Source organism: Ovis canadensis, chromosome 3, assembly GCF_042477335.2.
Source record: "Ovis canadensis isolate MfBH-ARS-UI-01 breed Bighorn chromosome 3, ARS-UI_OviCan_v2, whole genome shotgun sequence".
Taxonomy (NCBI): Eukaryota; Metazoa; Chordata; class Mammalia; order Artiodactyla; family Bovidae; genus Ovis; species Ovis canadensis.
In genome coordinates, this window is record NC_091247.1 from 165,470,437 (window position 1) to 165,496,768 (window position 26,332).

General features: G+C 37.0%; 1 protein-coding gene across 8 annotated transcripts in view; it reads right to left on the minus strand.

The window, feature by feature from the left end:
- Positions 1-2,184: 2,184 nt before the first annotated feature.
- Positions 2,185-26,332, minus strand: part of SLC16A7 (solute carrier family 16 member 7) — a 196,529-nt gene continuing 172,381 nt past the window's right edge. For all 8 annotated transcript variants that reach the window (XM_069584780.1, XM_069584783.1, XM_069584785.1 and 5 more), the window contains 3 exons: positions 14,866-15,009; positions 8,359-9,174; positions 2,185-3,147 (listed from right to left, as the gene is read on the minus strand). In XM_069584780.1, the coding sequence (XP_069440881.1) occupies positions 2,879-3,147; positions 8,359-9,174; positions 14,866-15,009 (1,229 nt within the window). In that variant the 3' untranslated portion in view covers positions 2,185-2,878. The remainder of the gene's footprint in view (positions 3,148-8,358; positions 9,175-14,865; positions 15,010-26,332) is intronic.

Sequence of the window (26,332 nt, forward strand, 5' to 3'; positions counted from 1 at the left end):
CTGCACAATTCTATAATAGGAAAATGGACTAAAAGGGATTTTAGTGGTTTCTGACTTTGTTTCGTGATAGCTTGAACATCTAAAACCTGTCATTCCCTCGGGGAAGAAGTGTGTTCTGCACTAATCACTCATTGCTGCAGACACAGAAGCCAACTGTATTTCCCACTCCATTTAGGCAGCTTTGTAATAATAAATGTTCTAGGTTGGCATTCTCTTTTCTGTCTCTGAAAGGTTCTGTTCAAGCAGCAAATATTCTAACAAGTTTAACTTATTTGAGAGAGTAAACAACTTGAAACATTTATTTTATCTTGGAACAATTCTGAATCCTGAGTGTGTTTATATCACTGTTCAAGTATGTTCTAATTTTCAACATTTATGGATGAGAATTAAGCTGCATGCATACTTGTAACTTTGTGCAGTATGACTGGCAGGCATGACTGTATACCTCACATTATGTGCTTTGAATGTGCAATTTCAATTTCCTTTTTGTTTTTTGTTTTTTTTTTTAACAATTTAATGTAATCAATGTTAGAAGTGAAATTAAAGAAGATGATAAAAGTGCAATAGAACAAATAAAAATCGGTTTTGTCTTGACAAGAACCTCATCAGCAAGTAAATAAACCTCCTTCCATGGAGAAAACCACTGGAATGCATCCACTGGTAGGTGATAAATTAGCCCTTTAAAACCCCATGATCATTACTTGCCCCAGGGATCTATTATCTGTATTAATTTAAATATGTATCTTCAGAGAATTCAAGACATTTTTTGGAAACGTTTAAGATTGGAAAGCTACTGCACAATTTATGATGTCACATTTCTTATGACTAGTCAGAGCTGAATACAAACATACTAATAATATGAAACAGCTCATTCAAGATTCAAGATTGAATGAAGCTAAATTAAAACCAACTATATACTGTCACAATTTCCCTGATTTATTTAGCTATGGTATTGGCACATATTGTTTTGGTTAATATTTTAAAAATACAAATACTTATTTCCATGCAGAAAAGTGCATGTGAAATGAAATATGGAATTGTATACAGCTTGATAAACACAAACTACATGTTCAAACAGTACGTAAAGTTTACAAATCAAATCCCTAGTGTTAATTATCACAAAAGCTTGGTATCTAAGCACAATCTTAAAGGAAATAAGAATACTTATTTCCTTATTCATCTGTCTCTACTGCAATGGTAAGAAGAAAGAATGCCAAAATCCTTTCGACACCTTAGGAATAACATTCAATAATCAAAGGCTAAATGTTTTTTATTAATCACGATCTTAAACTTCAGATTTATAAAGGTGAATGTTTATACCTTTATACCTAATGCATACATTGTTTCTTGTTTAAAAGTACTTTATCACTCAAAATGGTATTTATTAGTTCTGAACTCACAAATCTATCATATGCCTCTATATTCAAGAGCAATTCAGTCCCAGATTTTTCACATGGTTATGAAAATGAGGAACTGCTAAATTAACCTGGGTTCCCATATTGCAATCTTCTTTCTATCAAGTTATAAACTAAATCTCCACTTCAAAAGTGTATATAAAGTCATACACAACCTCCAGGTCTAGAAGCCTTTTATAAGTGTCCTGGTTTAGTTACGTTTACAGGCAGCAGGAAGTCTAGTTAGTAGAGGGTGGGATTTCTATTGCTTCCTTTCCTATAATATGAGACATTTTCGGTGGCTGAGTGAAAAGCCTGTTTGGATTTCTGTTTTCTGCCTTTGCATGTTGGTGAATGGAGGGAAATGAGTGAGCTTGGAGGACTCATTGTGAGTACCTTCCACTCTTATCTTTATTCAGATGGAATAATCATAATAGTAACCCTCTTATCACCACTATCTGTTGGGAAAAATGAAATTTCTGCCTGTTTGTCAGTCTGTCAACCAAGATTTCAGCTGATTCCACTTTGGTGTCTTAGTAAGACAGCTATTCTGGACTAAGTTTGGTTAAAAGAAGTTTCTATTTATTACTTTCTGGATTTTCAAATCAAAAGATATAGCTCATTGCTAGGAGTTATTTACATCTTTAATTTGATTTACTTATTAGTAAATCCTGATTATTTGAGGGTTCTATTCACTAGCACCAGGTACAGATGGCCCCCCTCAAAGAAATCATGTGCATGCATGGATTAAATTGGACATGGCTCAGAAATAATTATTTAAAAAATAGAGTTTTTACTTTTTTTTCAAATTTATTTCATATATGCAATTGCTTTTGTTTTACAGCAGTTAATTACATTTTCAAATTAAGAACACCCTCATTTTCACCCATGTTCTTATCTCTAACATCCACATTATAAGGTACTAAGCAGATATAATGCATTTTTTTTTTCTCCATGGATTTAAATATATATATACAGTGATAATATTCTTTATAAACTTGTCTTTTTTCTCCAGATATCTTGTCTGCTCATTCTTAAGAGTATGAAAGTTGGTGTGTATGAGGATGTTTAGGAAAAAAATTAATTTCCTTCAATTCCATTTCACCAATATTGAATAAAAAATGAAATGTGGAGAGGGTATTCTTATAGGATTAAACATACTCTTTCTAACTACTTAAACCAGCATTTTGAAATTCAGATCTCTGTAACCAAGACTAGAAGTCACTGGAAGACTTTAAAATCATTTAACCACCACAACCAGACTCATGTATGGACATAAACCCAATGCATGAATTCTTTATATGCTTAATCTCAAAATTTAACTACCCAGATAAGTTTTTAAAGACAAACATTTAAAATTTGTCATTAAGGAATATCTCATCTCCATCCTTAACTATGACTCTTCAACTAAAAATCTTCCAATATGTTGAAAAAACATACTCCTAAGAAAGTTAGGAACACTGAAATCCGAGATATGCTTCTTGTTAAATATTCGTTTCTCTTTCTGAGGGATTAACCTCTGCTCCTTCCCACTTTTCAGTTTTGCCACTTTCGATATTAACACTGGGACTTTGAGATGTCTTCAAAGGTTCAGTTTCTTGAGATTCCTTGGTATGTACATTCTTCTTTTCCCTTGCAAGCAATCTGTAGTTGATAGCATTACCGATGAGCAGCCACACGCTGGCTAGGACCACAACAGCTCCACAGGCCAAATACATGTATTTATATTGTCCAGTTTCATCCACCAATTTACCTAAGAGACATAGAGTGTTTTATAAGACAGGATTATAAATCAGCCATAAAATGATAACAGTTTCAAATAAATTCATTCCACACTGTGTACCTATTTCTTCTTTAATACTAAATGAGAGTTAAATAAAGAAAAAAATATTCTAGATTATGACTTCCACATATACATAGTAAAGGCATGCTAGAGGCACATACTACATTGTACTACCAGTATATGAAATGCATTGAAAGTTGTTGCCTTCAATAAAAGTGTGCTACCAAGACAAACTAGGTATATCTGTGAAAGTGAAAGTGAAAGTGAAGTCGCTCAGTCGTGTCCGACTCTTTGCGACCCAATGGACTATAGCCTACCAGGCTCCTCCCTCCATGGGATTCTCCAGGCAAGAGTACTGGAGTGGGTTGCCATTTCCTTCTCCAAGGCATATCTGTATTTGTCTTTATTTTCATTTACATGACATACATTTTAAACTTCCATATGTAGAAACATATATACATATTTACATATGTAAACATATATATGGATATATTTATAGCATATATATTGAGATTGCTTCATCCTTTCCATATTTCCTATCTTTTCTATAAAGAGTATACATTACATTCTTTAGGGAAAGTCAAAGGCTTTGATGAGATTCCTAATGGGTCATAATATTTACTAAATGACTTCTCTATGCCTAGCACTAGGCTAAACACTTTATTTGTAATTTTGCATTTAATCCTTAAAAAAATCACTATGACATATTTCAAACATGATTACATAGCAAATGTGGCAGAAACTACGATCTTACCAAAGTCTGTTTGCATCTCATATTCTTAACTACTCCGTAAAATGGCTCCAGCAAACCTCTTGGTTAAGTGTCGTGTCACTTTTTGGACTAATCATAGTTTTTTACTTTATCTAAATCTAAATTATTAAGGCCAAACTAGTCAGGGAGAAAGTTTTTGCTCCATTTGATTATTGAGAACATTGAAAAACTAGCCTGGTACCAAATAATTGGAAGGTTTATTGACTTTTAAACAAGCTACAGCTTATATTGTTTATATTTAGTTTTGCCTCATGCTTATGCAAACATTTAATTCTTAACAATAGTTATTACTGGCAAAATTTTGTAGGCACAAACCCAAATTATTTTTCATATGCATATTCAGCTGATTCTGAAACAGACCTATTTGTTTAGTCAGAGTTTCCAACATTCTGTCTAGAATTTAGTTCAGTTCAGTCACTCAGCAGTGTCCACCTCTTTGTGACTCCACAGACCACAGCATGCGAGCCTTCCCTGCCCATCACCAACTCCCAGAGCTTGCTCAAACTCATGTACATCCAGTCAGTGAGGCCATCCAACCATCTCATCCTCTGTCATCCCCTTCTTCTCCTGCCTTTCAATCTTTCCCAGCATCACTGTCTTTTCCAATGAGTCAGTTCTTCTCATCGGGTGACCAGAGTATTGGAGCTTTAGCTTCAGCATCCGTCCTTCCAATGAATATTCAACACTGATTTCCTTTATGATGGATTGGTTGGATCTCTTTGCAGTCCAAGGGACTCTCAAGAGTTTTCTCCAACACCGCAGCTCAAAAGCATCAATTCTTCAGCGCTCAGCTTTCTTTATGGTCCAACTCTCACATCCATGTATGACTACTGGAAAAACCGGAGCTTTGACCATACAGACCTTTCTTGACAAAGTAATGTCTCTGCTATTTAATATACTGTCTAGGTTGGTCATAGCTTTTCTTCCAAGGAGCCACCATCTTTTAATTTCAAGCCTGTATTCACCATCTGCAGTGATTTTGGAGCGCCTCCCCCCACCAAAAGTCTTTCACTGTTTCCATTGTTTCACCATCTATTTGCCATGAAGTGATGGAACTGGATGCCATGATTTTCATTTTTTGAATGTTGAATTTTAAGCCTGCTTTTTCACTCTTCTCTTTCATCAAGAGGGTATTCAGTTCCTCTTCACTTTGTGCCATGATGGTGGTGTCATCTGCATATCTAAGGTTATTGATATTTCTCCCAGCAATCTTGATTCCAGCTTTTGCTTCTTCCAGCCCAGTGTTTCTTGTGATGTACTCTGCATATAAGTTAAATGAGCAGGGTGACAATATACAGCCTTGACGTACTCCTTTTCCTATGTGGAACCAGTCTGTTGTTCCATGTCCAGTTCCAACTGTTGCTTCCTGACCTGCATATAGGTTTCTCAAGAGGCAAGTCAGGTGGTCTGGTATTCCTATCTCTTTCAGACTTTTCCACAGTTTGTTGTGATCCACACAGTCAACGGCTTTGGGATAGTCAATCAACCAGACATAGATGTCTTTCTGGAACTCTCTTGCTTTTTCGATGATCCAATAGATACTGGCAATTTCATCTCTGGTTCCTCTGCCTTTTCTAAAGCCAGCTTGAACATCTGAAAGTTCACAGTTCGCGTATTGCTGAAGCCTGGCTTGGGGAATTTTGAGCATTACTTTCCTAGCGTTTGAGATGAGTGCAATTGTGTGATAGTCAGAGCATTCTTTGGTATTGCCTTTCTTTGGGATTGGAGTGAAAACTGACCTTTTCCAGCCCTGTGGCCACTGCTGAGTTTTCCAAATTTGCTGGCATATTGAGTGGAGCACTTTCACAGCATCATCTTTTAGGATTTGAAATAGGTCAACTGGGATTCCATCACCTCTATTAGCTTTGTTTGTAGTGTAGCTTCCTAAAGCCCACTTAACTTCACATTCTAGGATGTCTGGCTCTAGATGAGTGATCATACCATTGTGATTATCTGGGTCGTGAAGACCTTTTTTTGTATAGTCCTTCTGTATATGCTTGCCACCTCTTCTTAATATCTTCTGCTTCTGTTAGGTTCATACCATTTCTGGCCTTTAGTGACCCTATCTTTGCATGAAATGTCCCCTTGGTATCTCTAATTTTTCTTGAAGAGATCTAGTCTTTCCCATTCTGTTGTTTTCCTCTATTTCTTTGCATTGATCGCTGAAGAAAGCTTTCTTATCTCTCCTTGCTATTCTTTGAAACTCCGCATTCAGATGCTTATATCTTGCCTTTCCTCGTTTTCTTTTCGCTTCTCTTCTTTTCACAGCTATTTGTAAGCCCTCCTCAGACAGCCATTTTGCTTTTTTGCATTTCTTTTCCATGGAGATGGTCTTGATCCCTGTCTCCTGTACAATGTCATGACCCTTCATCCATAGTTCATCAGGCACTCTATCTATCAGATCTAGTCCCTTAAATCTATTTCTCACTTCCACTGTATAATCATAAGGGATTTGATTTAGGTCATGCCTGAATGGTCTAGTGGTTTTCCCCACTTTCTTCAATTTAAGTCTGAATTTGGCAATAAGGAGTTCATGATCTGAGCCACAGTCAACTTCTGGTCTTGTTTTTGCTGACTGCATAGAGCTTCTCCATCTTTGGCTGCAAATAATATAATCAATCTGATTTCGGTGTTGACCATCTGGTGATGTCCATTTGTAGAGTCTTCTCTCATGTTGTTTGAAGAGGGTGTCTGTTATGACCAATGCTTTCTCTTGGCAAAACTCTATTAGCCTTTGCCCTGCTTCATTCCATACTACATATAGGAAGAGTTTAAACACTGACCATATATACATGAAAGAAATTCATGAATGGCTGGCAGTTATTGTGACAATTAGGGGCAGGCCAAGAGGTCTAAGTAAATACCTACATTTAGCATTATTTAAAGCAATGCTGAGCTAAAAATCCTCTTGATGAAAGTGAAAGAGGAGAATGAAAAAGTTGGCTTAAAGCTCAACATTCAGAAAATGAAAATCATGGCATCCGGTCCCATCACTTCATGGGAAATAGATGGGGAAACAGTGGAAACAGTCAGACTTTCTTTTTTGGGGCTCCAGAATCACTGCAGATGGTGAGTGCAGCCATGAAATTAAAAGACGCTTACTCCTTGGAAGAAAAGTTATGACCAACATAGATAGTATATTCAAAAGCAGAGACCTTACTTTGCCGACTAAGGGCCGCCTAGTCAAGGCTATGGTTTTTCCTGTGGTCATGTATGGATGTGAGAGTTGGACTGTGAAGAAGGCTGAGCGCCGAAGAATTGATGCTTTTGAACTGTGGTGTTGGAGAAGACTCTTGAGAGTTCCTTGGACTGCAAGGAGATCCAACCAGCCCATTCTGAAGGAGATCAACCCTGGGATTTCTTTGAAAGGAATGATGCTAAAGCTGAAACTCCAGTACTTTGGCCACCTCATGAGAAGAGTTGACTCATTGGAAAAGACTCTGATGCTGCGAGGGATTGGGGGCAGGAGGAGAAGGGGACAACCGAGGATGAGATGGCTGGATGGCATCATGGACTCAATGGACGTGAGTCTGAGTGAACTCCCGGAGATGGTGATGCACAGGGAGGCCTGGCGTGCTGAGATTCATGGGGTCGCAAAGAGTCGGACACGACTGAGCGACTGAACTGAACTGAAATGAACTGAACTTATACAGTGATTACTAGAAAAGATATACCAAGAAAAAGTATTTCATATTTATTACATGTACGTCTAAGACTAAACGAAGTCTTCACTTCAAAAAGTAATGTACACGTGTCTTTACTCAGTCTCTTTACTTGATAATTTAGCGCAGATACATTTATAGTCATCTCTGACAGTATTTTAGATCTTTAAATCTAAAGATAAAGGTTACAAATATGGGATATAAGTATTTGATCAAGAAAATGACTTTGACTGAACTTTTCTTCATTCTTGCATTCCTATTGATATATTCCGATCAGTGATATTATAAACATATTCCTTCCTTAAGCATGTAACAAGTTCTATATTAATATAACCATTATACTCCAATAAGAAAATAGATCTTAACCTTTTGAGAGCACTACTTTAAATTTTTGACTTGTTTTTAAAAAAACAAGAGAAATCTGTTTACCAATGATAAATGATATTTTATTTATATGATTTATTTTTAACAATACAAGTTGATATAGGTAAAAATCTGCAAGTCATGCTAATTATCAGTCTAATTTAAATTCTCAAGTTCATAATACAAGGCTATAAATGAAATTTTTGTCTAAAATAGACTAATTAGGAAACTGAAAAGATATAATAAGGCTAAAACTAACACATCTACAGTCTTTTAGGGTATTATTATCTATTATTACAAACCACATTTACACTACAAAGAAAGTCTCAGCTAATGGATATTAATTTTATGCTATTTGCTTTCTTTGATGATAAATATTCTTACCAGCAAGAGGAGGACCAAGGAGGACAGGACAACACTCCACAACTGTGACGAGTCCCACAGCACTGGAAAATCTTTGAGCACCAACAAGGTCCATGAGAGTTTCAAAGAGGACACTGCTAACACTCCCAAATCCAAGGCCAAAAAATACAGCATACACCACCAGGCTTGTGTAGTCCTCAGCCAATGCGCATAAGAGATGACAGATTCCAGTGAACATCACTGCGAAACTGAAGAAGTACTGGATTCGGGGTCGGATTAATTTGGAGTTGGCAATAAGTCCTACAGTAGGTCTGGCAAACATATCAACAAAAGCCATAACAGAGAGCAAGAAAGCTGCAGAATACTCATCAATTCCTTTGTCTTTAGCATATGGAGCCAAGAATATAACGGGGGCGAAGAACCCCAGAAACATAATGACATTTCCAGATAAGTATATCAGAAATCCCCTGTGCTTAAAAAGGGAGAAATCTAAATATTTATTAGTTTCTTCCCATACTGATAACTTCTTCTGTCTTTTCTTCACACTGGAATCAGTTTCGCTTACACTAACCTTATTTTTAGACTCAGTACTTGCTTTGGGTTCAACAGGTCTCATAAGGGACCCAGCCACACAGCAGTTCAATAGTAAACCTCCCAAAATCATGAAACTTCCCTTCCAGCCGTAAGTATTAAGGAGGTACTGATTGAAAGGAGCCAATGTACTTAAGAAAACAGGACTTCCTGCCATTGCAAGGCCATTCGCTACAGGTCGTTTCTTATAGAAGTATTTGCCAATGATTGTTAAGGCAGGTTGCAGGTTGAAGGCTAGACCTAAACCTAAAAAGAACAAAACAAAAGGAAGAAAAAAACATATTATGCCACTCACAAAAGAAATCACTTGTCAAAATGTACATTCAAGTGGAGATGGTAGAATGAAAAGGCAACAGCACACAGTAAATAAAAAATTTAAGAATTAAAAAGATTACATATTATCAATAAGATAGCATATAAACAAAAAGGTTCTCATAACTAGACATCTGAGATGCAAGACTGTTTCATAGCCCTTTCCTTTTAAAACACAAAAATAAAGCCAAGAACTTCTCCTAATGTTGCAACAATCAGAGAATAGGTTGAAATTGGAACACAGTTTATTAGTTCTTAGTCATAATCACTTAATTCCATAAATAAATTAATCTCTCTAATCTCTCTCTTTATATACACATGCAGAGAATAGATATCTTCCTTGAAGGCAAGAGTGTGTTTAAAACATGAATACTTTCTTTTCAGTACAGAATAGATGAAACAGATTAAAAAGGTTGTTGTTTATAAATAATCTTAGATCTCCTGTAGGTATTTCTTTCAAAGCTATGCAAATACTAAAAACGAGTAATCAGTTCATGCCATTAATTTCATGTTCTTCATCCCTCACATTCCACATTTCATGACTATAGAGGTAAATGTGTATTAACTAAAAAATAATTTTAAGCTGATTGTTTATATGGGTCAAAAGTTTCCACTGTCTAGGGACACCTTGACAGTGTTGAGTTAGCTCATCAAGATACTATTCGGCAACAAAAATGAATGTTTGTTTAAAAAGTAAATACAAGTGATTTATACAAACTACCTCTCTTTACCCTTTAGCCTAGACATGATTTTGTATTATTTAGGATCTATAGAAGTAAGAATTCTTTGGCATTTACCAATTTATGCAAATTTGAGACAGTATTGCAAATTGGTTAAGTATTTAGATTCCAGGATACTGGGTTCTGAACAAATACTTAATGCAAATCTCTAATACAAATATTTGTATTTAATATTTGTAATAGTATTCAGATTGATTATATTATTTGCAGCCAAAGATGGAGAAGCTCTATAGAGTCAGCAAAAACAAGACCAACCAGCAGCTGACTGTGGCTTAGATCATGAACTCCCTCCCTATTGCCAAATTCAGATTTAAATTGAAGAAACTGGGGAAAACCACTAGACCATTCAGGTATGACCTAAATCAAATCCCTTATGATTATACAGTGGAAGTGAGAAATAGATTTAAGGGACTAGATCTGATAGATAGAGTGCCTGATGAACTATGGATGAAGGGTCATGACATTGTACAGGAGACAGGGATCAAGACCATCCCCATGGAAAAGAAATGCAAAAAAGCAAAATGGCTGTCTGAGGAGGACTTACAAATAGCTGTGAAAAGAAGCGAAGTGAAAAGCAAAGGAGAAAAGGAAAGATATACCTATTTGAATGCAGAGTTTCAAAGAATAGCAAGGAGAGATAAGAAAGCCTTCTTCCGTGATCAATGCAAATAAATAGAGAAAAAGAACAGAATAGGAAAGACTAGAGAGTTCTTCAAGAAAGTTAAAATACCAAGGGAACATTTCATGCAAAGATGGGCTCACTAAAGGGCAGAAATGGTATGGAACTAACAGGAGCAGAAGATATTAAGAAGAGGTGGCAAGAATACACAGGAGAACTGTACAAAAAAGGTCTTCATGACCCAGATAGTCACAATGGTATGATCACTCACCTAGAGCCAGACATCCTGGAGTGTGAATTCAAATGGGCCTTAGGAAGCATCACTACGAACAAAGCTAATGGAGGTGATGGAATTCCAATTGAGCTATTTCAAGTCCTGAAAGATGATGTTGTGAAAGTGCTACACTCAATATGCCAGCAAATTTGGAAAACTCAGCAGTGGCCACAGGATTGGAAAATGTCAGTTTTCATTCCAGTCCCAAAGAAAGGCAATGACAAGAATGCTCAAACTATTGCACAATTGCACTCATCTCACACGCTAGGAAAGTAATGCTCAAAATTCTCCAAGCCAGGCTTCAGCAATATGTGAACCGTGAACTTCCAGACGTTCAAGCTGGTTTTAGAAAAGGCAGAGGAACCAGGGATCAAATTGCCAACATCCGTTGGATCATACAAAAAGCAAGAGAGTTCTAGAAAAAGATCTACTTCTGCTTTATTGACTATGCCAAACCCTTTGGCTGTGTGGACCACAACAAACTGTGGAAAAGTCTGAAAGAGATGGGAATACCAGACCACCTGACTTGCCTCTTGAGAAACCTATATGCAGGTCAGGAAGCAACAGTTGGAACTGGACATGGAACAACAGACTGGTTCCAAATAGCAAAAGGAGTATATCAAGGCTGTATATTTAACTTACATGCAGAGTACATGATGAGAAATGCTGGGCTAGAAGAAGCACAAGCTGAAGTCAAGGTTGCTGGGAGAAATATCAATAACCTTAGATATGCAGATGACACCACCCTTATGGCAAAAAATGAAGAAGAACTAAAGAGCCTCTTGATGAAAGTGAAAGAGGAGAGTGAAAAAGTTGGCTTAAAGCTCAACATTCAGAAAACTAACATCATGGCATCCAGTTCCATCACTTTATGGCCAATAGATGGGGAAACAAGAGAAACAGCAGCAGACTTTAGTTTTTTGGACTCCAAAATCATAGCAGATAGTGACTGCAGCCATGAAATTAAAAGACGCTAACTCCTTAGAAGGAATGTTATCACCAACCTAGACAGCATATTAAAAAGCAAAGACATTACTTTGCTAACAAAGGTCTGTCTAGTCAAGGCTATCGTTTTTCCAGTGGTCATGTATGGATGTGAGAGTTGGCGTATAAAGAAAGCTGAGTGTGGAAGAACTGATGCTTTTGAACTGTGGTGTTGGAGAAGACTCTTGAGAGTCCCTTGGACTGCAAGGAGATCCAACCAGTCCATCCTAAAGGAGAGCAGTCCTGGGTATTCATTGGAAGGACTGATGTTGAAGCTGAACTCCAATACTTTGGCCACCTGAGGTGAACAGCTGACTCATTTGAAAAGACCCTGATGCTGGGAATGATTGAGGGCAAGAAGAGAAGGGGACGACAGAGTATGAGATGGTTGGATGGCATTGCCGCCTCAATGGACATGAATTTCAGTAGGCTGTGGGAGTTGATGATGGACAGGGAGGCCTGGCATGCTGCAGTTCATGGGGTTGCAAAGAGTCAGACACAACTGAGCAACTGAACTGAACTGAACTGAACAGTGTTCCAAAAAACTGATATGAAGGAACCAGTTTTGGTGAATGACAGGGCAGTATGCTCTCTGATTCTACCTTAGCCATACTTGTGAGATATGCAGAATGAGTGTAATTATCAATAGATCCAGGGTCTAAGTAATGAAACTATTGTCAGCAGCTTGTAAGAGGAAGGACTCAAATTCCCAGGAATTGTGCTTTGAGGTTCAAATTTCTTTACCTAAGCCATCTTCCTCCCTGTGCCCCTATTCTGTCACCTGGAATTTTGCTTTCACATGTTAATGCAAGTTCTCCTTAGGAGTTTGTGGTCATCTATTTCCTACTTGGCATGGTAAAAGGAGCATGGCATTTGAAATGAAAAGATCTAAGTCTGTCTCAGCTACTTACTTATATGTACTACTGGGCAAAATACTTAAGATTTCTTAAATTCCAGTTCTTTCAACAAGAACATAAAAGGGTTTTGCTAAAATCAAGTGAGGTCTACGTCTCCAAGATGATGTATAATGTTGTTGTGATGATGATTATTATATGTTAGTATTTATTTAAAAGTGACAAAATGCTGGATACTCTGTAAAGTATCATATATTCATTTTTTTAACAAATGAATTAATATATAGTTCATTGAACATATGGTTCAAATGAATATATAGTCTATTTTTACAAATGAATATATGGTTCCTCCTACATATTTCCTTTTCCTTCCAAAGGAAAGAGCTATCATTTTTCCATTTTAAAGACAAAGAGATGGAGGCATAAGGAGGGGTATTTATCCACAATCACACAGCTAATATGTGCTGACTTAGGTTTAAAAGCTAGACCTGAATGATTTCAAATACCAAGAAATATTGGCTGATAATGACTTAAGATAAATCTCTTATAGTTATATTTAACGGTTGACTAGAAGCACCAGAGCCTTTGAGACTCAAATAAATGGAACTGAAGTTAGAATAACATAAAATACAATTGATATTTATGATACAGTAACATCAAAACCACCTTTTTCCTAATACATGACTTTGTGGGCCCAGACTGAATTCTATGGCCAAATGAAATATGGCTGACCCTTGAACAATGTGGGGTTTAAGGCTCACCCTCTACATAGCTGAAAAATCTATGTATCATTTATAGCCAGCTCGCCTTAGGATTCAACCAACTATGGACTGAGTAGTAGGGCAGACCCCTGCAGTTCAAATCCATGTTGTTCAAGGTCAGCTGTACCTAGTATTTCTTCACAAAGGAAACACTATTCTCTCCACCATGACAATTCTTAGATATAAGAAGATTCTCATTTAGAATGTCAAAGATGTTTTACAAAGTCAAAAAAGAAGAGTTGTCCATAGGTTGTAAAGAGTGGATTTTAACATCACTATTACTGTAGGCTTTAATACATCTAATTTTTCAATCAGATGATGCATTAATCCAAAGTCAGACTGACTTAAAGTCATAAAAGATATATTTACCTTTTTATCTGTGAACAAAAGGAAATAATTAAATTTCTTTATATACTGAAGTCTAATTTTTCTAAAACTTGGGAGTGTAAATTTGTGTAGTGCAATTTGCTGTTGAAGCTAATGTGAATGTGAACGTGAAGTCGCTCAGTCGTGTCCGACTCTTTGCGAGTCCCCATGGACTGTAGCCTACCAGGCTCCTCTGTCCATGGGATTTTCCAGGCAATAGTACTGGAGTGGATTGCCATTTCCTTCTCCAAGGGATCTTCCCAACCCAGAGATTGAACCCGGGTCTCCTGCATCGTAGACAGACGCTTTACCATCTGAGCCACCAGGGAAGTCGTTGAAGCTAATAAAGATCATATTTTCCAAATGTGCATATTCAGGTAGCTAGAGTCTACAGACATGCTTAAGAAACAACTATAACCAAATGACAGGAACTTATTTTAAAATATTTGTGTTCAGTGACAAATGTGTCTTTCAAATTTTTAAATAGAATCCTTTAGTAAGAAAAGGTAGGGAGGCTAATGCAGAGCTCTATCACTAATCAGAACACGAGCAACAATTCTATGTTAAAGCTAAATCAATGAATCCAGGAAACATCTTTTTGACACCATTTTTAACCTATTATGAGTGATCAGTCAGACACTAATAGTAATAAGTAGTGAAAGCATTTTTTTTTTTAATGAAGCTATTCATATGCCAGAGTCTGTGTGGCCATGTCAGTCTTCATGGCTTGAAGATTAAATGTTGAAACAGTAAAAACAAACCAAAGAAGTTTTCTTTTTGACATTTATATCATAGACACAACATGTCTGATAACTTGCTTTTTCCATTTCTAGAAATTAGTTTGATTGGTCAGCCTATAGCCAGGAGTTTAACATACCAGATGACAATACTTTAAAGTATATAGCATCTGATATTTTAAAAAAAATCAAAGAAAATAAGAATGTTTTGTTGCTCATGCTTCTGACAGAACTTTGCAAACAGTAGAAGTGTTAAGAAGAAAATGAGCTGAAAACAAATCTCCACTTACCGCAAATTAATCCCATTGTGAAGTAAAGCTCTACTACGTTGGTACTATAAGAGGCCGAGACCATACCCAAACAGCATAACAAACCTCCTACCATCACCACTGGCCGGCTACCATATTTATTCACCAAAACGCTACTTATAGGACCTGAGGTAGAGAAGAAGTTAAGAAATATTCAGTTCCTGGGTTATTTATTTATTTATAACATATGTTAATTTTGAAAGTTGAGAAAACACATTTTAACGATCAAAGAAAAGTATTAGTTTATATGGAACAACATGAAAACTTTTCAATACTTTCCAATCCATTTGACTGGTTGTCTTTACCCATATATCTACAAGCACATAAAATAATCCATTGAATTATTTAATATCAAGTTTGGTAGGACCATAATAATTCAACTTCTGACAGAAAAGCTTTTTAATGAGACATAGCTAAACTTGTTGTTAATCTCTAAGTCATATCTGACTCTTTTGTGTCCCCTATAGACTGTATCACACCAGGCTCCACTGTCCATGGGATTTCCCAAACAAGAACGTTGGAGGGGAGTGCCATTTCCTTCTCCAGGAGATTTTCCTGACCCAGGGGTCAAACCCATGTCTTCTGTATTGGCAGGCAGATTCTTTAATGCTGAGCCATTGGGGAAGCCCTAAATATCTTAATAAATGCAGATAAATTTATTTAATAAAAATTTAAGGATTATATAAATGATCTATCTCTTAGAATTTTACTTTTTGGAATAATGTGTGTTTAGGCACACAGATATATCCCTTTAATTGAAGCTGACTTATTTTTCTTTTTATTATACCCCACTGTGACTTTTTAATACCATATTTTTTATTTTAAGATCCCAACTGTTTACATATCTCATTATATTAGAAATGAGGATTTTTATACTGACAGTCTCTTAACAATCCCTGTTCATCAGGGGCCACCAAGGGTAGTAATGTTGCTTCCATGCGTTAGGTATGTTTGAATTCATTTCAGTTTGGCCACTCAGTCATATCTGACTCTTTGCGACCCCATGGACTGCAGCATGCCAGGCTTCCCTGTCCATCACCAACTCCTGGAGCTTACTCAAACTCATGGCCATCGAGTCGGTGATGCCATCCAACCATCTCATCCTCTGTCATCCCCTTCTCTCACCTTCAGTCTTTCTCAGCATCAGGGTCTTTTCAAATGAGTCAATTCTGCGCATCAGGTGGCCAAAGTATTGGAGTTTCAGCTTCAACATCAGTCCTTCCAATGAATATTCAGGACTGATTTCCTTTACGATTGACTGGTTTGATCTCCTTGCATTCCCAGGACTCTCAAGAGTCTTCTCCAACACCAGAGTTCAAAAGCATCAATTCTTTGGCACTCAGCTTTCTTTATGGTCCAAATCTCACATCCTTACATGACTACTGGAAAAACTATAACTTTGACTAGATAGACCTTTGTTGACAAAGTAATGTCTCTGCTTTTTAATATGCTATCTAGGTTGGTCATAGCTTTTCTTCCAAGGAGTAAATGTCTTTTCATTTCATGGCTGCACTCACCATCTGCAGTGATTTTGGAGCCCAAGGAAATAAAGTCTGCCACTGTTTCCTTTGTTTCCTCATCTATTTGCCACGAAGTGATGAGACCAGATGCCATGATCTTAGTTTTCTGAATGTTGAGCTTAAAGCCAACTTTTTCACTCTCTTCTCTCATTTTCATTGATAGGCTCTTTAGTTCCTCTTTGCTGTCTGCCATAAGGGTGGTGTCATCTGCATATTTGCGGTTATTGATATATCTCCCGGCAATCTTGTTTCCAGCTTGTGCTTCATCCAGTCTGGCATTTTGCATGATATACTCTGCATGTAAGTTAAATAAACAGGGTGACAACATATAGCCTTGACATACTCCTTTCCCAATTTGGAACCAGTCTGTTGTTCCATGTCCAGTTCTAACTGTTGCTTCTTAACCTGCATACAGATTTCTTAGGAAGCAGGAAATGTGGTCTGGTATCCCCATCTCTTGAATTTTCCACAGTTTATTGTGATCCACACAGTCAAAGGCTTTGGCATAGTCAATAAAGTAGTAGTAGATGTTTTTCTGGAATTCTTTTTGTTTTAATGATCCAACGGATGTTGGCAATCTGATCTCTGGTTCCTCTGCCTTTTCTAAATCCAGCTTGAATATCTGGAAGTTCACGGTTCACGTACTGTTGAAGCCTGGCTTGCAGAATTTGGGGCATTACTTTGCTAGCGTGTGAGATGAGTGCAATTGTGCTGTAGTTTGAGCATTCTTTGGCGTTGCCTTTCTTTGGGATTGGATTGAAAACTGACGTTTTCCAGTCCTGTGGCCACTGCTGAGTTTTCCAAATTTGTTGGCATACAGATTGCAGCACTTTAACAGCATCATTTTTTTTTTTTTTAAGATTTGAAATAGCTCAACTGAAATTATTAGGTTATTTCTGTGGCTTGTTTAGACAATGACAATTGCCCAATTTTCAACCAGACCATTTGAAAAAGTAATATGAATCCTGATTGCTGTCTGAAAAAGCTTCTGTTGATACTTTCTGGTAACGTCAAGAAAGTACCACCATCAAAACTTTTAGAATGGGTGCAGCAGTTTAGATGGAACAACCAGAGAAAACAGAGGCTCTCTCTATTAAGACAGGCACCTCACGAAAAAGGAACAATCTTAGTGTGGGAAACAGGCACATCGAACACTCTGACTCAAAACTCAGTTTTGAAGAGCTGGATACTGAATAGGATGATGTTTTAGGAGTGACTTATGCAATCTATTTTATGAACATTTTCTGATGTATGTGTATGTGTGCGCATATAAAATATTTAGGAGTGATCAAAATGATTAAAATAATTTATGTTTATGTCTAAAAAACTACTTTGGAAATAAAAATTCTAAATATTAGAAGAGTTGGGTCTTATTTTAATATGCAGAATTTCTTTCTTTAGTGGTGCTTTATAAAATAGTGATACAACTTAACAATCCTAGATTCAGTGAAAGTCCATACCTCTTTATAAGACCTGTCCAAATGTAAATCATTTGCTTTGACATTTCTTTTTAGCTTAAAATTATATTTCATCTGAAACTAACTGTTCTGTTTTGAGGAAAAACATTATATTAGGTCAGAATTCTCAGCCCAATATACAGGCTAGAAAAAACTAAATGATTTTTAGTTAATACTAAAACTTTAAAAATTTGCATTATATTTGAGAACTTCTACATGGATGGTATTTAAAACACACTGAGATTCCATTATCAGTAGAGCCTTAGTCGAAAATTCCATGGATGGAGGAGCATGGTAGGCTACAGTCCATGGGGTCGCAAAGAGTCAGACATGACTGAGCAACTTCACTTTCTTTCTTTCTATATTTCCTTTTGGAAAGGGAGATGACAATCCACTCTGGTGTTCATGCCTGGAGAATCCCATGGACAGAGGGGCCTGGTGGGTTACAGTCTATGGGGTTGCAAGGAGTTGGACACGAGTACACACACACATACCTTATCTTATTCACTCTATCACACAGCTATACTTAGTATTTTTATTCTTATGCATAAATAAAAATACTCACGGCAAAATAGTATTAAATATTACTCCACAATATCTTTTGAATGGATATTGGTAATAACACATAATTCTATAAAAAGAACTCAAAAACAGAATACCACATTTTGCGTTTAATACCAAACAAAATAAAACTGAAAAAGGCCATATGTAAGATAGCTCTACAAGATCAATGGGCTCCCCTGCTGGCTTAGCAGTAAAGAATCTGCCTGCAATGCAGACTCCTGCATTGGATTCGATTTCTGGGTTGGGAAGAGTTCCTGCAGAGGGAAATGGCTACCCACTCCAGAATTCTTGCCTAGGAAATCTCATGGACAGAGAAGCCTGGTGGGCTACAGTCCATGGGGTTGCAAAAGAGCTGGACAACTTAGCGACTAAACAACAACAGTAAGAGCAAAAGGGTTGGAGGGGGCAAAAAAAATCAATGAAAATTGTACAAGATAATGTGAAAAGAATAGAATTCTGTCCCTATTATGGAAAAACTCATCTGAAGAAATTTTATATATATTATATATAAAATATGATTATTTATTATAACATATATAGTGGTTAGGAAATGAATGTTTTAAGTAAAAACATAAAGTTAAATTCAAATAGCCTTTATGAGAAGGAGAGAGTCAGAATCAATTGATTAACTTGATTAATAACCAAATCTAGGTGTAGATTCCTTTTTTAAAATATCAGTTCAGTTCAATTCAATTCAACTCATATCAGTTCAGTGCAGCATTTCCTGAGCTCCTAGTATAAAGTCACTTGACAGACACCAAAGATAAAGTAGCAAAACACAACTATAATCCTCAATGCATTATGTTCCAGAGGAAGAAATAATCAACAAGTTATTTTAAGAACTGTGATGGATGCTTTGATAGATACTAGATTATCAGAGGTACTTATCAATACTTGGACTAATAACAATGATTTCTTCCCAGTTTCACTGATATTACATATTCTGTTTTATATGTGATGCCTCGATAACTAACAAATGGGTTAACTGATTACTATGTTTTATAAATATGTTTGCCTAAATAGGATAAATTTAAATTTTAAAACAATCTATGAGTCAAAACCTCATTTGCAACATATGGGAAATAATTAGATCTATAGAGGGGGTTAACCATATGAAGACTATTTCCCATTACTGTGACTGATTAAAGGTAGCCACTAAAGAAAATATTTAGAAGTGTCAGCACTTTTTGGGGGGGCAGGCTTTGATAAATTCTATAGTGGCATCCATCAAGATGCAATGAGTGTTCTAATGTTAACAAATAACGTTAAATTAGATACCTTAGTTAAATGATATCCTGTAAAGAATATGCTCACACAATTATATTTTTTTTTCTAGCACAAAAAGATATACTTTATAAGTGATTTACTGAGAAATAATCAACATTCCTTATCCCTCAACAGTAAATGCTTATGTCATAAATTATTTTATCTTGTAAAGGTTATGGATAAAAAATTAAAATTATGATATAGAATAAAATATGCTTATTTTATAAGCTATCTCTAAATACTTAATATTAGCCTAAGGAGACCTCTAATATTAGATATAAAAACACAAAACCATCCAACATCTCTCTCCAACCTTATAAACAACTTGGTTTATTACAATAACAAGAAAAAAGTTTCAAGAAAATAAATTCTGATTGTATATGATTTTTGTTAAACATGAACTAGCTTCACAGGTATCCCTTGTTGAGGAATCTTAGGCCTAATTATATTCTGAGTACATTCACTCATTCACTTATTAATTCAATCATTCCGAAAGTTTTTACTCAGAATGTGTTTTTTAACTAATCATAGACCTTAATCATTAGTTATGTCAAAAAAGGAAAATCTACCTGCTGAGAGAGTTATATCTGAGCCTATATGTTGGTAGAGTAAAGGTATTGCTCATCAGAATGCTTTATTCTACTTGTCAAGCAGTTAAAAGAAATAGTATGCAAGAATAATAATATCTTTGTTCCAAAGTGAAGTGAGGTCGCTCAGTCATGTCCGACTCTTTGCAACCCCAGAGACTGACTGTAGTCTACCAAGCTCCTCCGTCCATGGGATTTTCCAGGCAAGAATACTGGAGTGGGTTGCCATTTCCTTCTCTAAGGGATCTTTCTGAGCCAGGGATTGAACCTGGGTCTCCCGCATTGTAGGTGGACGCTTAGTCTGAGCCACCCAAAAACATACACAAAAATATCAGAGTATACTAAATCAGACTCATCTAGCCACTTATCTTCTGATCCAGCTTTCCAATCTATCTCAGAATTTTAGTGTCACATGCAATGGCCACTTTCATGCTAGCTATGAAGTGGTAAAGGAGGACTTCATCAGAGAGCAAAGTAAGGATCAAAATATTATCCCCATTGTTCAGCTACTTGTTTGTCTTCTAAAAGCTACTTCTGACTTTTATGGATGTGGCTCCATAACACTCAGCAAAAGAATATTAATTCTAGCAAGGAAGTTTTTGTGGGTTCTTATAAATTACAGCATTTGCCTATTCTTAGAATTTCTGCTCGACTTGGAGTTGGTAACACACAGATGAACAAAAACATTTGCTGTCCATTTTATTGGTTTGAGTCTTCTTCATACAATCTGTCCTAAGGTAACTGCCATATGGTAATAGTAGTGTTACTCGCTCAGTCGTGTCTGACTCTTTGAGATCCCACGGACTGTAGTCCACCAGGCTCCTCTGTCCATGGAATTCTCCAGGCAAGAATACCGGAGTGGGTAGCCATTCCCTTCTCCAGGGAATCTTCCTGACCCAGGGTACTATTGTTATTCATCAACATTTATCAAATTATTACTCTTTGTAGGAAACATGCTGAGAATTCTACATGCATTATTGCATATGATTTTCATGGCCTAAATAACTAATTGCCTAATTAAAGCTATTAACAGTTGATAAAACTGAGATATGCAGTGTTCAGATTACTTTTTCAAGGTCAACATCAATATTCATGGTAGGATGTGGATATGAGCCCAGGATCATCTGATTATAAAACTTGTGCTTTTAACTATTGTGCAGAAATAGCAGAGCTAAGGATGCCATCCTTACGAAAGCCTGCTTTCAAGATTGGCTCCTGGCTGGCATCTGGGAACTTGGATTTCAGAAATGTTCCCACCACTCCCTAACAAATGAGAGTGGCTCACTATACCTGCCTTGTTTTTACAAACTATGCAATTTATGTGGTATGCCTGCTTTCCTTCTGGGAGTCTGAAATTTTGGTACATGCCAGATGGGCAATGTCAGTTGAACAACAACCCAGTAGAAATCTTAAGCATTGAGTCTCTAATGAAGTTTCTGTAGACCTCACTTCACATGTGTTGTCACAACTCGTTGCTGAAGGAATTAAACCCGTCCTTTGTGATTTTATAGGGAGAGGACTCTTGGAAATGTGGACCTCATTTCCTCCATTCTTGGTACACCATACTTTTCTCTGGTTATTTTCTCATTTTACTTCCTTTCATTTTAGTAAATAGCAGTCATGAAAAAGACAATGTTGAATCACTAATTATTTTTGTTGTTTAGTCGCTAAGTTGTGTCCAACTCTTTTGTGACACCATGGACTGTAACCTGCCAGGCTCCTCTATTCATTGGACTTTCCAGGCAAGAATACTGAAGTGGGTGGCCATTTCCTTCTCCAGGTGATCTTCCCAACTCAGGGATCAAACATGCAACTCCCACATTATAGGTGGGCCTTTTACCATTGAGTCACCAGGGAAGCTCAGTTACAGAAATGCAAACCAAAACTACAATGAGATATCACCTCACACCAGTCAAAATGGTTATCATCAAAAAAAATCCACAAACAATAAACGGTGGAGAGGGTATAGAAAGGGACCACTCCTGCACTGTTGATGGGAATGTTTATTGCTATAGCCACTATAAAGAAGAACAGTATGACCAAACTAAAAAACTAAAAAAAAAGAGCTACCACCTGACCCTGCAATCCCACTCCTGAGCATATATCCAGAGAAAAACATGGTTCAAAAGGAAACATGCACCCTTATACTCCTGGCACCACTATTTACAATAGTCGAAACATGGAAGCAACCAAAATGCCCATCAACAGAGAAATGGATAAAGATAATTTGATACATATATGCAAGGGAATATTACTCAAACATTAAAAAGAATGAAATGTTGCCATTTGCAGCAACATGGATGTACCTAGGGAAGGTCATACTGAGTGAAGTAAGTCAGACAGAGAAGGAGAAATATCATTGTGACATACCTTATATATGGAATCTAAAAAATGATACACATGAACTTACAAAACAGCAACAGACTCATAGACTCAGAGAACAAATTTATGGTTGTAGGGGATGGGGGAAGGATGGGAGAAAGAGACTGAGAGTTTGGGATGGACGTGTACACGCTGCTATATTTAAAGTGGATAACCAACAAGGACCTACTGTATAACACATGGAACTCTCCTCAGTGTTATGTGGCAGCCTGGATGAGAAGGGAGTTTAGGGGAGAATGGATACATGTATATATATGGCTGAGTCCCTCTGCTGTCCATCTGAAATTATCACAACATTGTTAACCAGCTATATCTCAATACAAAATAAAAAGTTTTCTATTTTAATTAAAATGGCATTTTAAAGTCCTTCAAATCTTTCTAGCTAATCATCAAAAGTGTTCTTATAGACTCAATAAAACTACTATATCTCTCCTACTGTTAACTTCAAATTTTGTATATTGTTTTAAACACAGATTTTTGTTACATATTTTTAAAGTATGTGACATACAAACATGAATATGTGAACTGGTATATTCTTTGGTATATTGTTATTCTCTTCTGTAAACATGAACTCATAGTGCTTATTTTTATTTCTTTTGAATGTTGCATGAGTACATGATAAATGTGAGACAATTTGGAGAGTATGTTATGTGTGGAACATTTCATAAAATATATTTTATCAATCTAAAACCATGAATTGGGATTGACTATCAATTTGAGTTCTATAAAATTTTTATGCATAGCATAAACACTAACAGAAGAAATGATAAACTGCTATAATTTATTTTTCATTTGCTTTATTTCAAATTTGTATATGTGGTATCCTGTCAAGTCAAATGACAAAAAGCACTAGTGCAGGACTAGGAGAAAGTTGTTTGCAATTACAGAAATTTATCTGTGTTTACTATGACAGTATTTTTCTTACTAATGGAGGTTTTCTAAATTTGAAAGATTTTTCAAAGGAACTTTTTGAAATATAAAATTGCTGCTATTTTCATTTGAGCAGAGGGTAAGAGCTTCTTCATTCACTACTTATTAATATGCCTGAGGTTTATTCCTGCACTGAAATTGGGACTGAAAGTCCACCTGGTTTCTCTCTCTATGTGATCTCCTTTCATTTGGGGTCAGTGAAAAAACATGAGGAAAGAGTTCCTAATAATTCAGTTCAGTTCAGTTCAGTCGCTCAGTTGTGTCCGACTCTTTGCAACCCCATGAATTGCAGCACGCCAGGCCTCCCTGTCCATCACCAACTCCTGGAGTTCACTCAAACTCATGCCCATCGAGTCGGTGATGCCATCCAGCCGTCTCGTCCTCTGTCGTCCCCTTCTCCTCCTGCCCCCAATCCCTCCCAGCATCAGAGTCTTTTCCAATGAGCCAACTCTCTGCATGAGGTGGCCAAAGTACTGGAGTTTCAGCTTTAGCATCATTCCTTCCAAAGAACACTCAGGGCTGATCGAAGCAGCTATTGCATTTGCTTTTATGAAGGATGAAGATAAAAACGTCACACATGTAAATCATCTTCAAGGAGCAAATTGCTCAATGATAACTATCTTAGTTTGACTAAATAGAGTTCAGCTAGTTCTACAGAAGATGAATCTTACATCAGCTGAAGAGAGTCATTATGTATTCACACAGCACTCAACTAGTATTTTTAGACCACCAGGCTCTTCTGTCCATGGAATTCTCCAGACAAGAATACAGTAGTGGGTAGCCACTCCTTTCTCTAGTGGATCTCCTCAACCTAGCAATCAAACCCCATTCTCCTGCATTGCAGGCAGATTCTTTACTACCAAACCCATCAAGAAAACCCATAAGATGGTACACAAAAGTTTTGAAAGAATGGTTGGAGTAGCCACAGAAACCAAAAATGGCACCTCACTCCAGTACTCTTGCCTGGAAAATCCCATGGATGGAGGAGCCTGGTAGGCTGCAGTCCATTGGGTTGCTAAGAGTCAGGCATGACTGAGCGACTTCACTTTCATTTTTTACTTTCATGCATTGGAGAAGGAAATGGCAACCCACTCCAATGTTCTTACCTGGAGAATCCCAGGGATGGCGGAGCCTGGTGGGCTGCCGTCTATGGTGTTGCCCAGAGTTGGACACGACTGAAGCGACTTAGCAGCAGCAGCAACAGAAACCAAAAAGGGGGTTGGTGGCTTAGAGTTGAGATTCTCCATCATGAACAGTACACATGGAGCAGCTATAGGGTTGGTTTGGTTTTTAATCAGAGGGCCCGGTTTCAGGGCTAAGACTCCATGCTCCTAATAGAGGGGGTGGGGTTCGATACTTGTTCAGGGAACTAGATCTCACATGTGACTAAAGAACCTGTATGTTCCTAGGAAAAAGGAAGATTCTGCATGCTACAACTAAGACCCAGTGCAGCTAAATAAATCAGTAAATCAATAAATAAAAGAAGGCTCAGTTTCAACCCAAACCTACTGCCTCAGCACTTAGAAGAATTAACAAGGCCCATGTATTATGATTTCCCCCAATATCTAGTTTCCTCTTATTCCTAAGTAAGAACCCTGATTTGTTGGCTGGCTACTCTATCCTCCATATTTTTTTTTTCAAATTTTATAAGGGAGCATAGTTGATTGACAGTGCCCTCCATCTTAAAAGACTATTGCTCTGTCTTTCTGGTAGCTATGGCCACCTGACTAAGTTCTAGTCAAGAGCAGAAGTGATACAAGGAATTTATCTGGTCCCCTTAAAGGGAAGGGCACACTCCTATGTTTTGCTCCTCTGTCCTGACTTTGCAGCCAAAGACAGAGAAGCTCTAAATAGGCAATAAGAACAAAACCTGGAGCTGACTGTGGCTCAGATTATGAGCTTGTTATTGCAAAATTCAGGCTTAAATTGAAGAAAGTAGAGAAAACCACTAGACCACTCATGTATGCCCTAAATCAAATCCCTTATGATTATAAAGTGGAGGTAACAAATTCAAGGGATTAGAACTGGTAGACAGAGTGCTTAAAGAACTATGGATGAAGTTCATAACATTGTACATATTTTCTGGTGTTGGAGAAGACTCTTGAGAGTCCCTTGGACTGCAAAGGGATCAAACCAGTCAATCCTAAAGGAAATCAACCTTGAATATTTATTGGAAGGACTGATGCTGAAGCTGAAGTTCCAATACTTTGGTCTCCTGATGTGTAGAGTTGACTCATTAAAGAATTTCAACTCTAAGCCACTTTCTACATAAACTGATATTGACTTTTTCCATATTTGCAGTCTAAGATATCCCACCACCTGATGCAAAGAGCTGACTCATTTGAAAAGACCCTGATGCTGGGAAAGATTGAAGGCAGGAGGACAACAGGACGACAGAGGATGAGGTGTTTGGATGGCATCACTGACTCAATGGGCATGAGTTTAAGTAAACTCTGGGAGTTGGTGATGGACAGGGATGCCTGGTGTGCTGCGGTTCATGGGGTCTCAAAGAGTCAGACACAACTGAGTGACTGAATGGAAGTGAACTGAAGATATATCAACTAATTCAATGATAGAAAAATTCAATTCCTATTAAAATTTTTATAAAATCCATGAATATCATCTCATAAAAAAGTATTAACATCTACTAAATACTTTCTTTTCCTCTAAATTGAAAGTTTACTTCATTTGAAGAATTATCTCAGTGCGATCTAACTATAGAACTTTTAAAGTGATACTGACA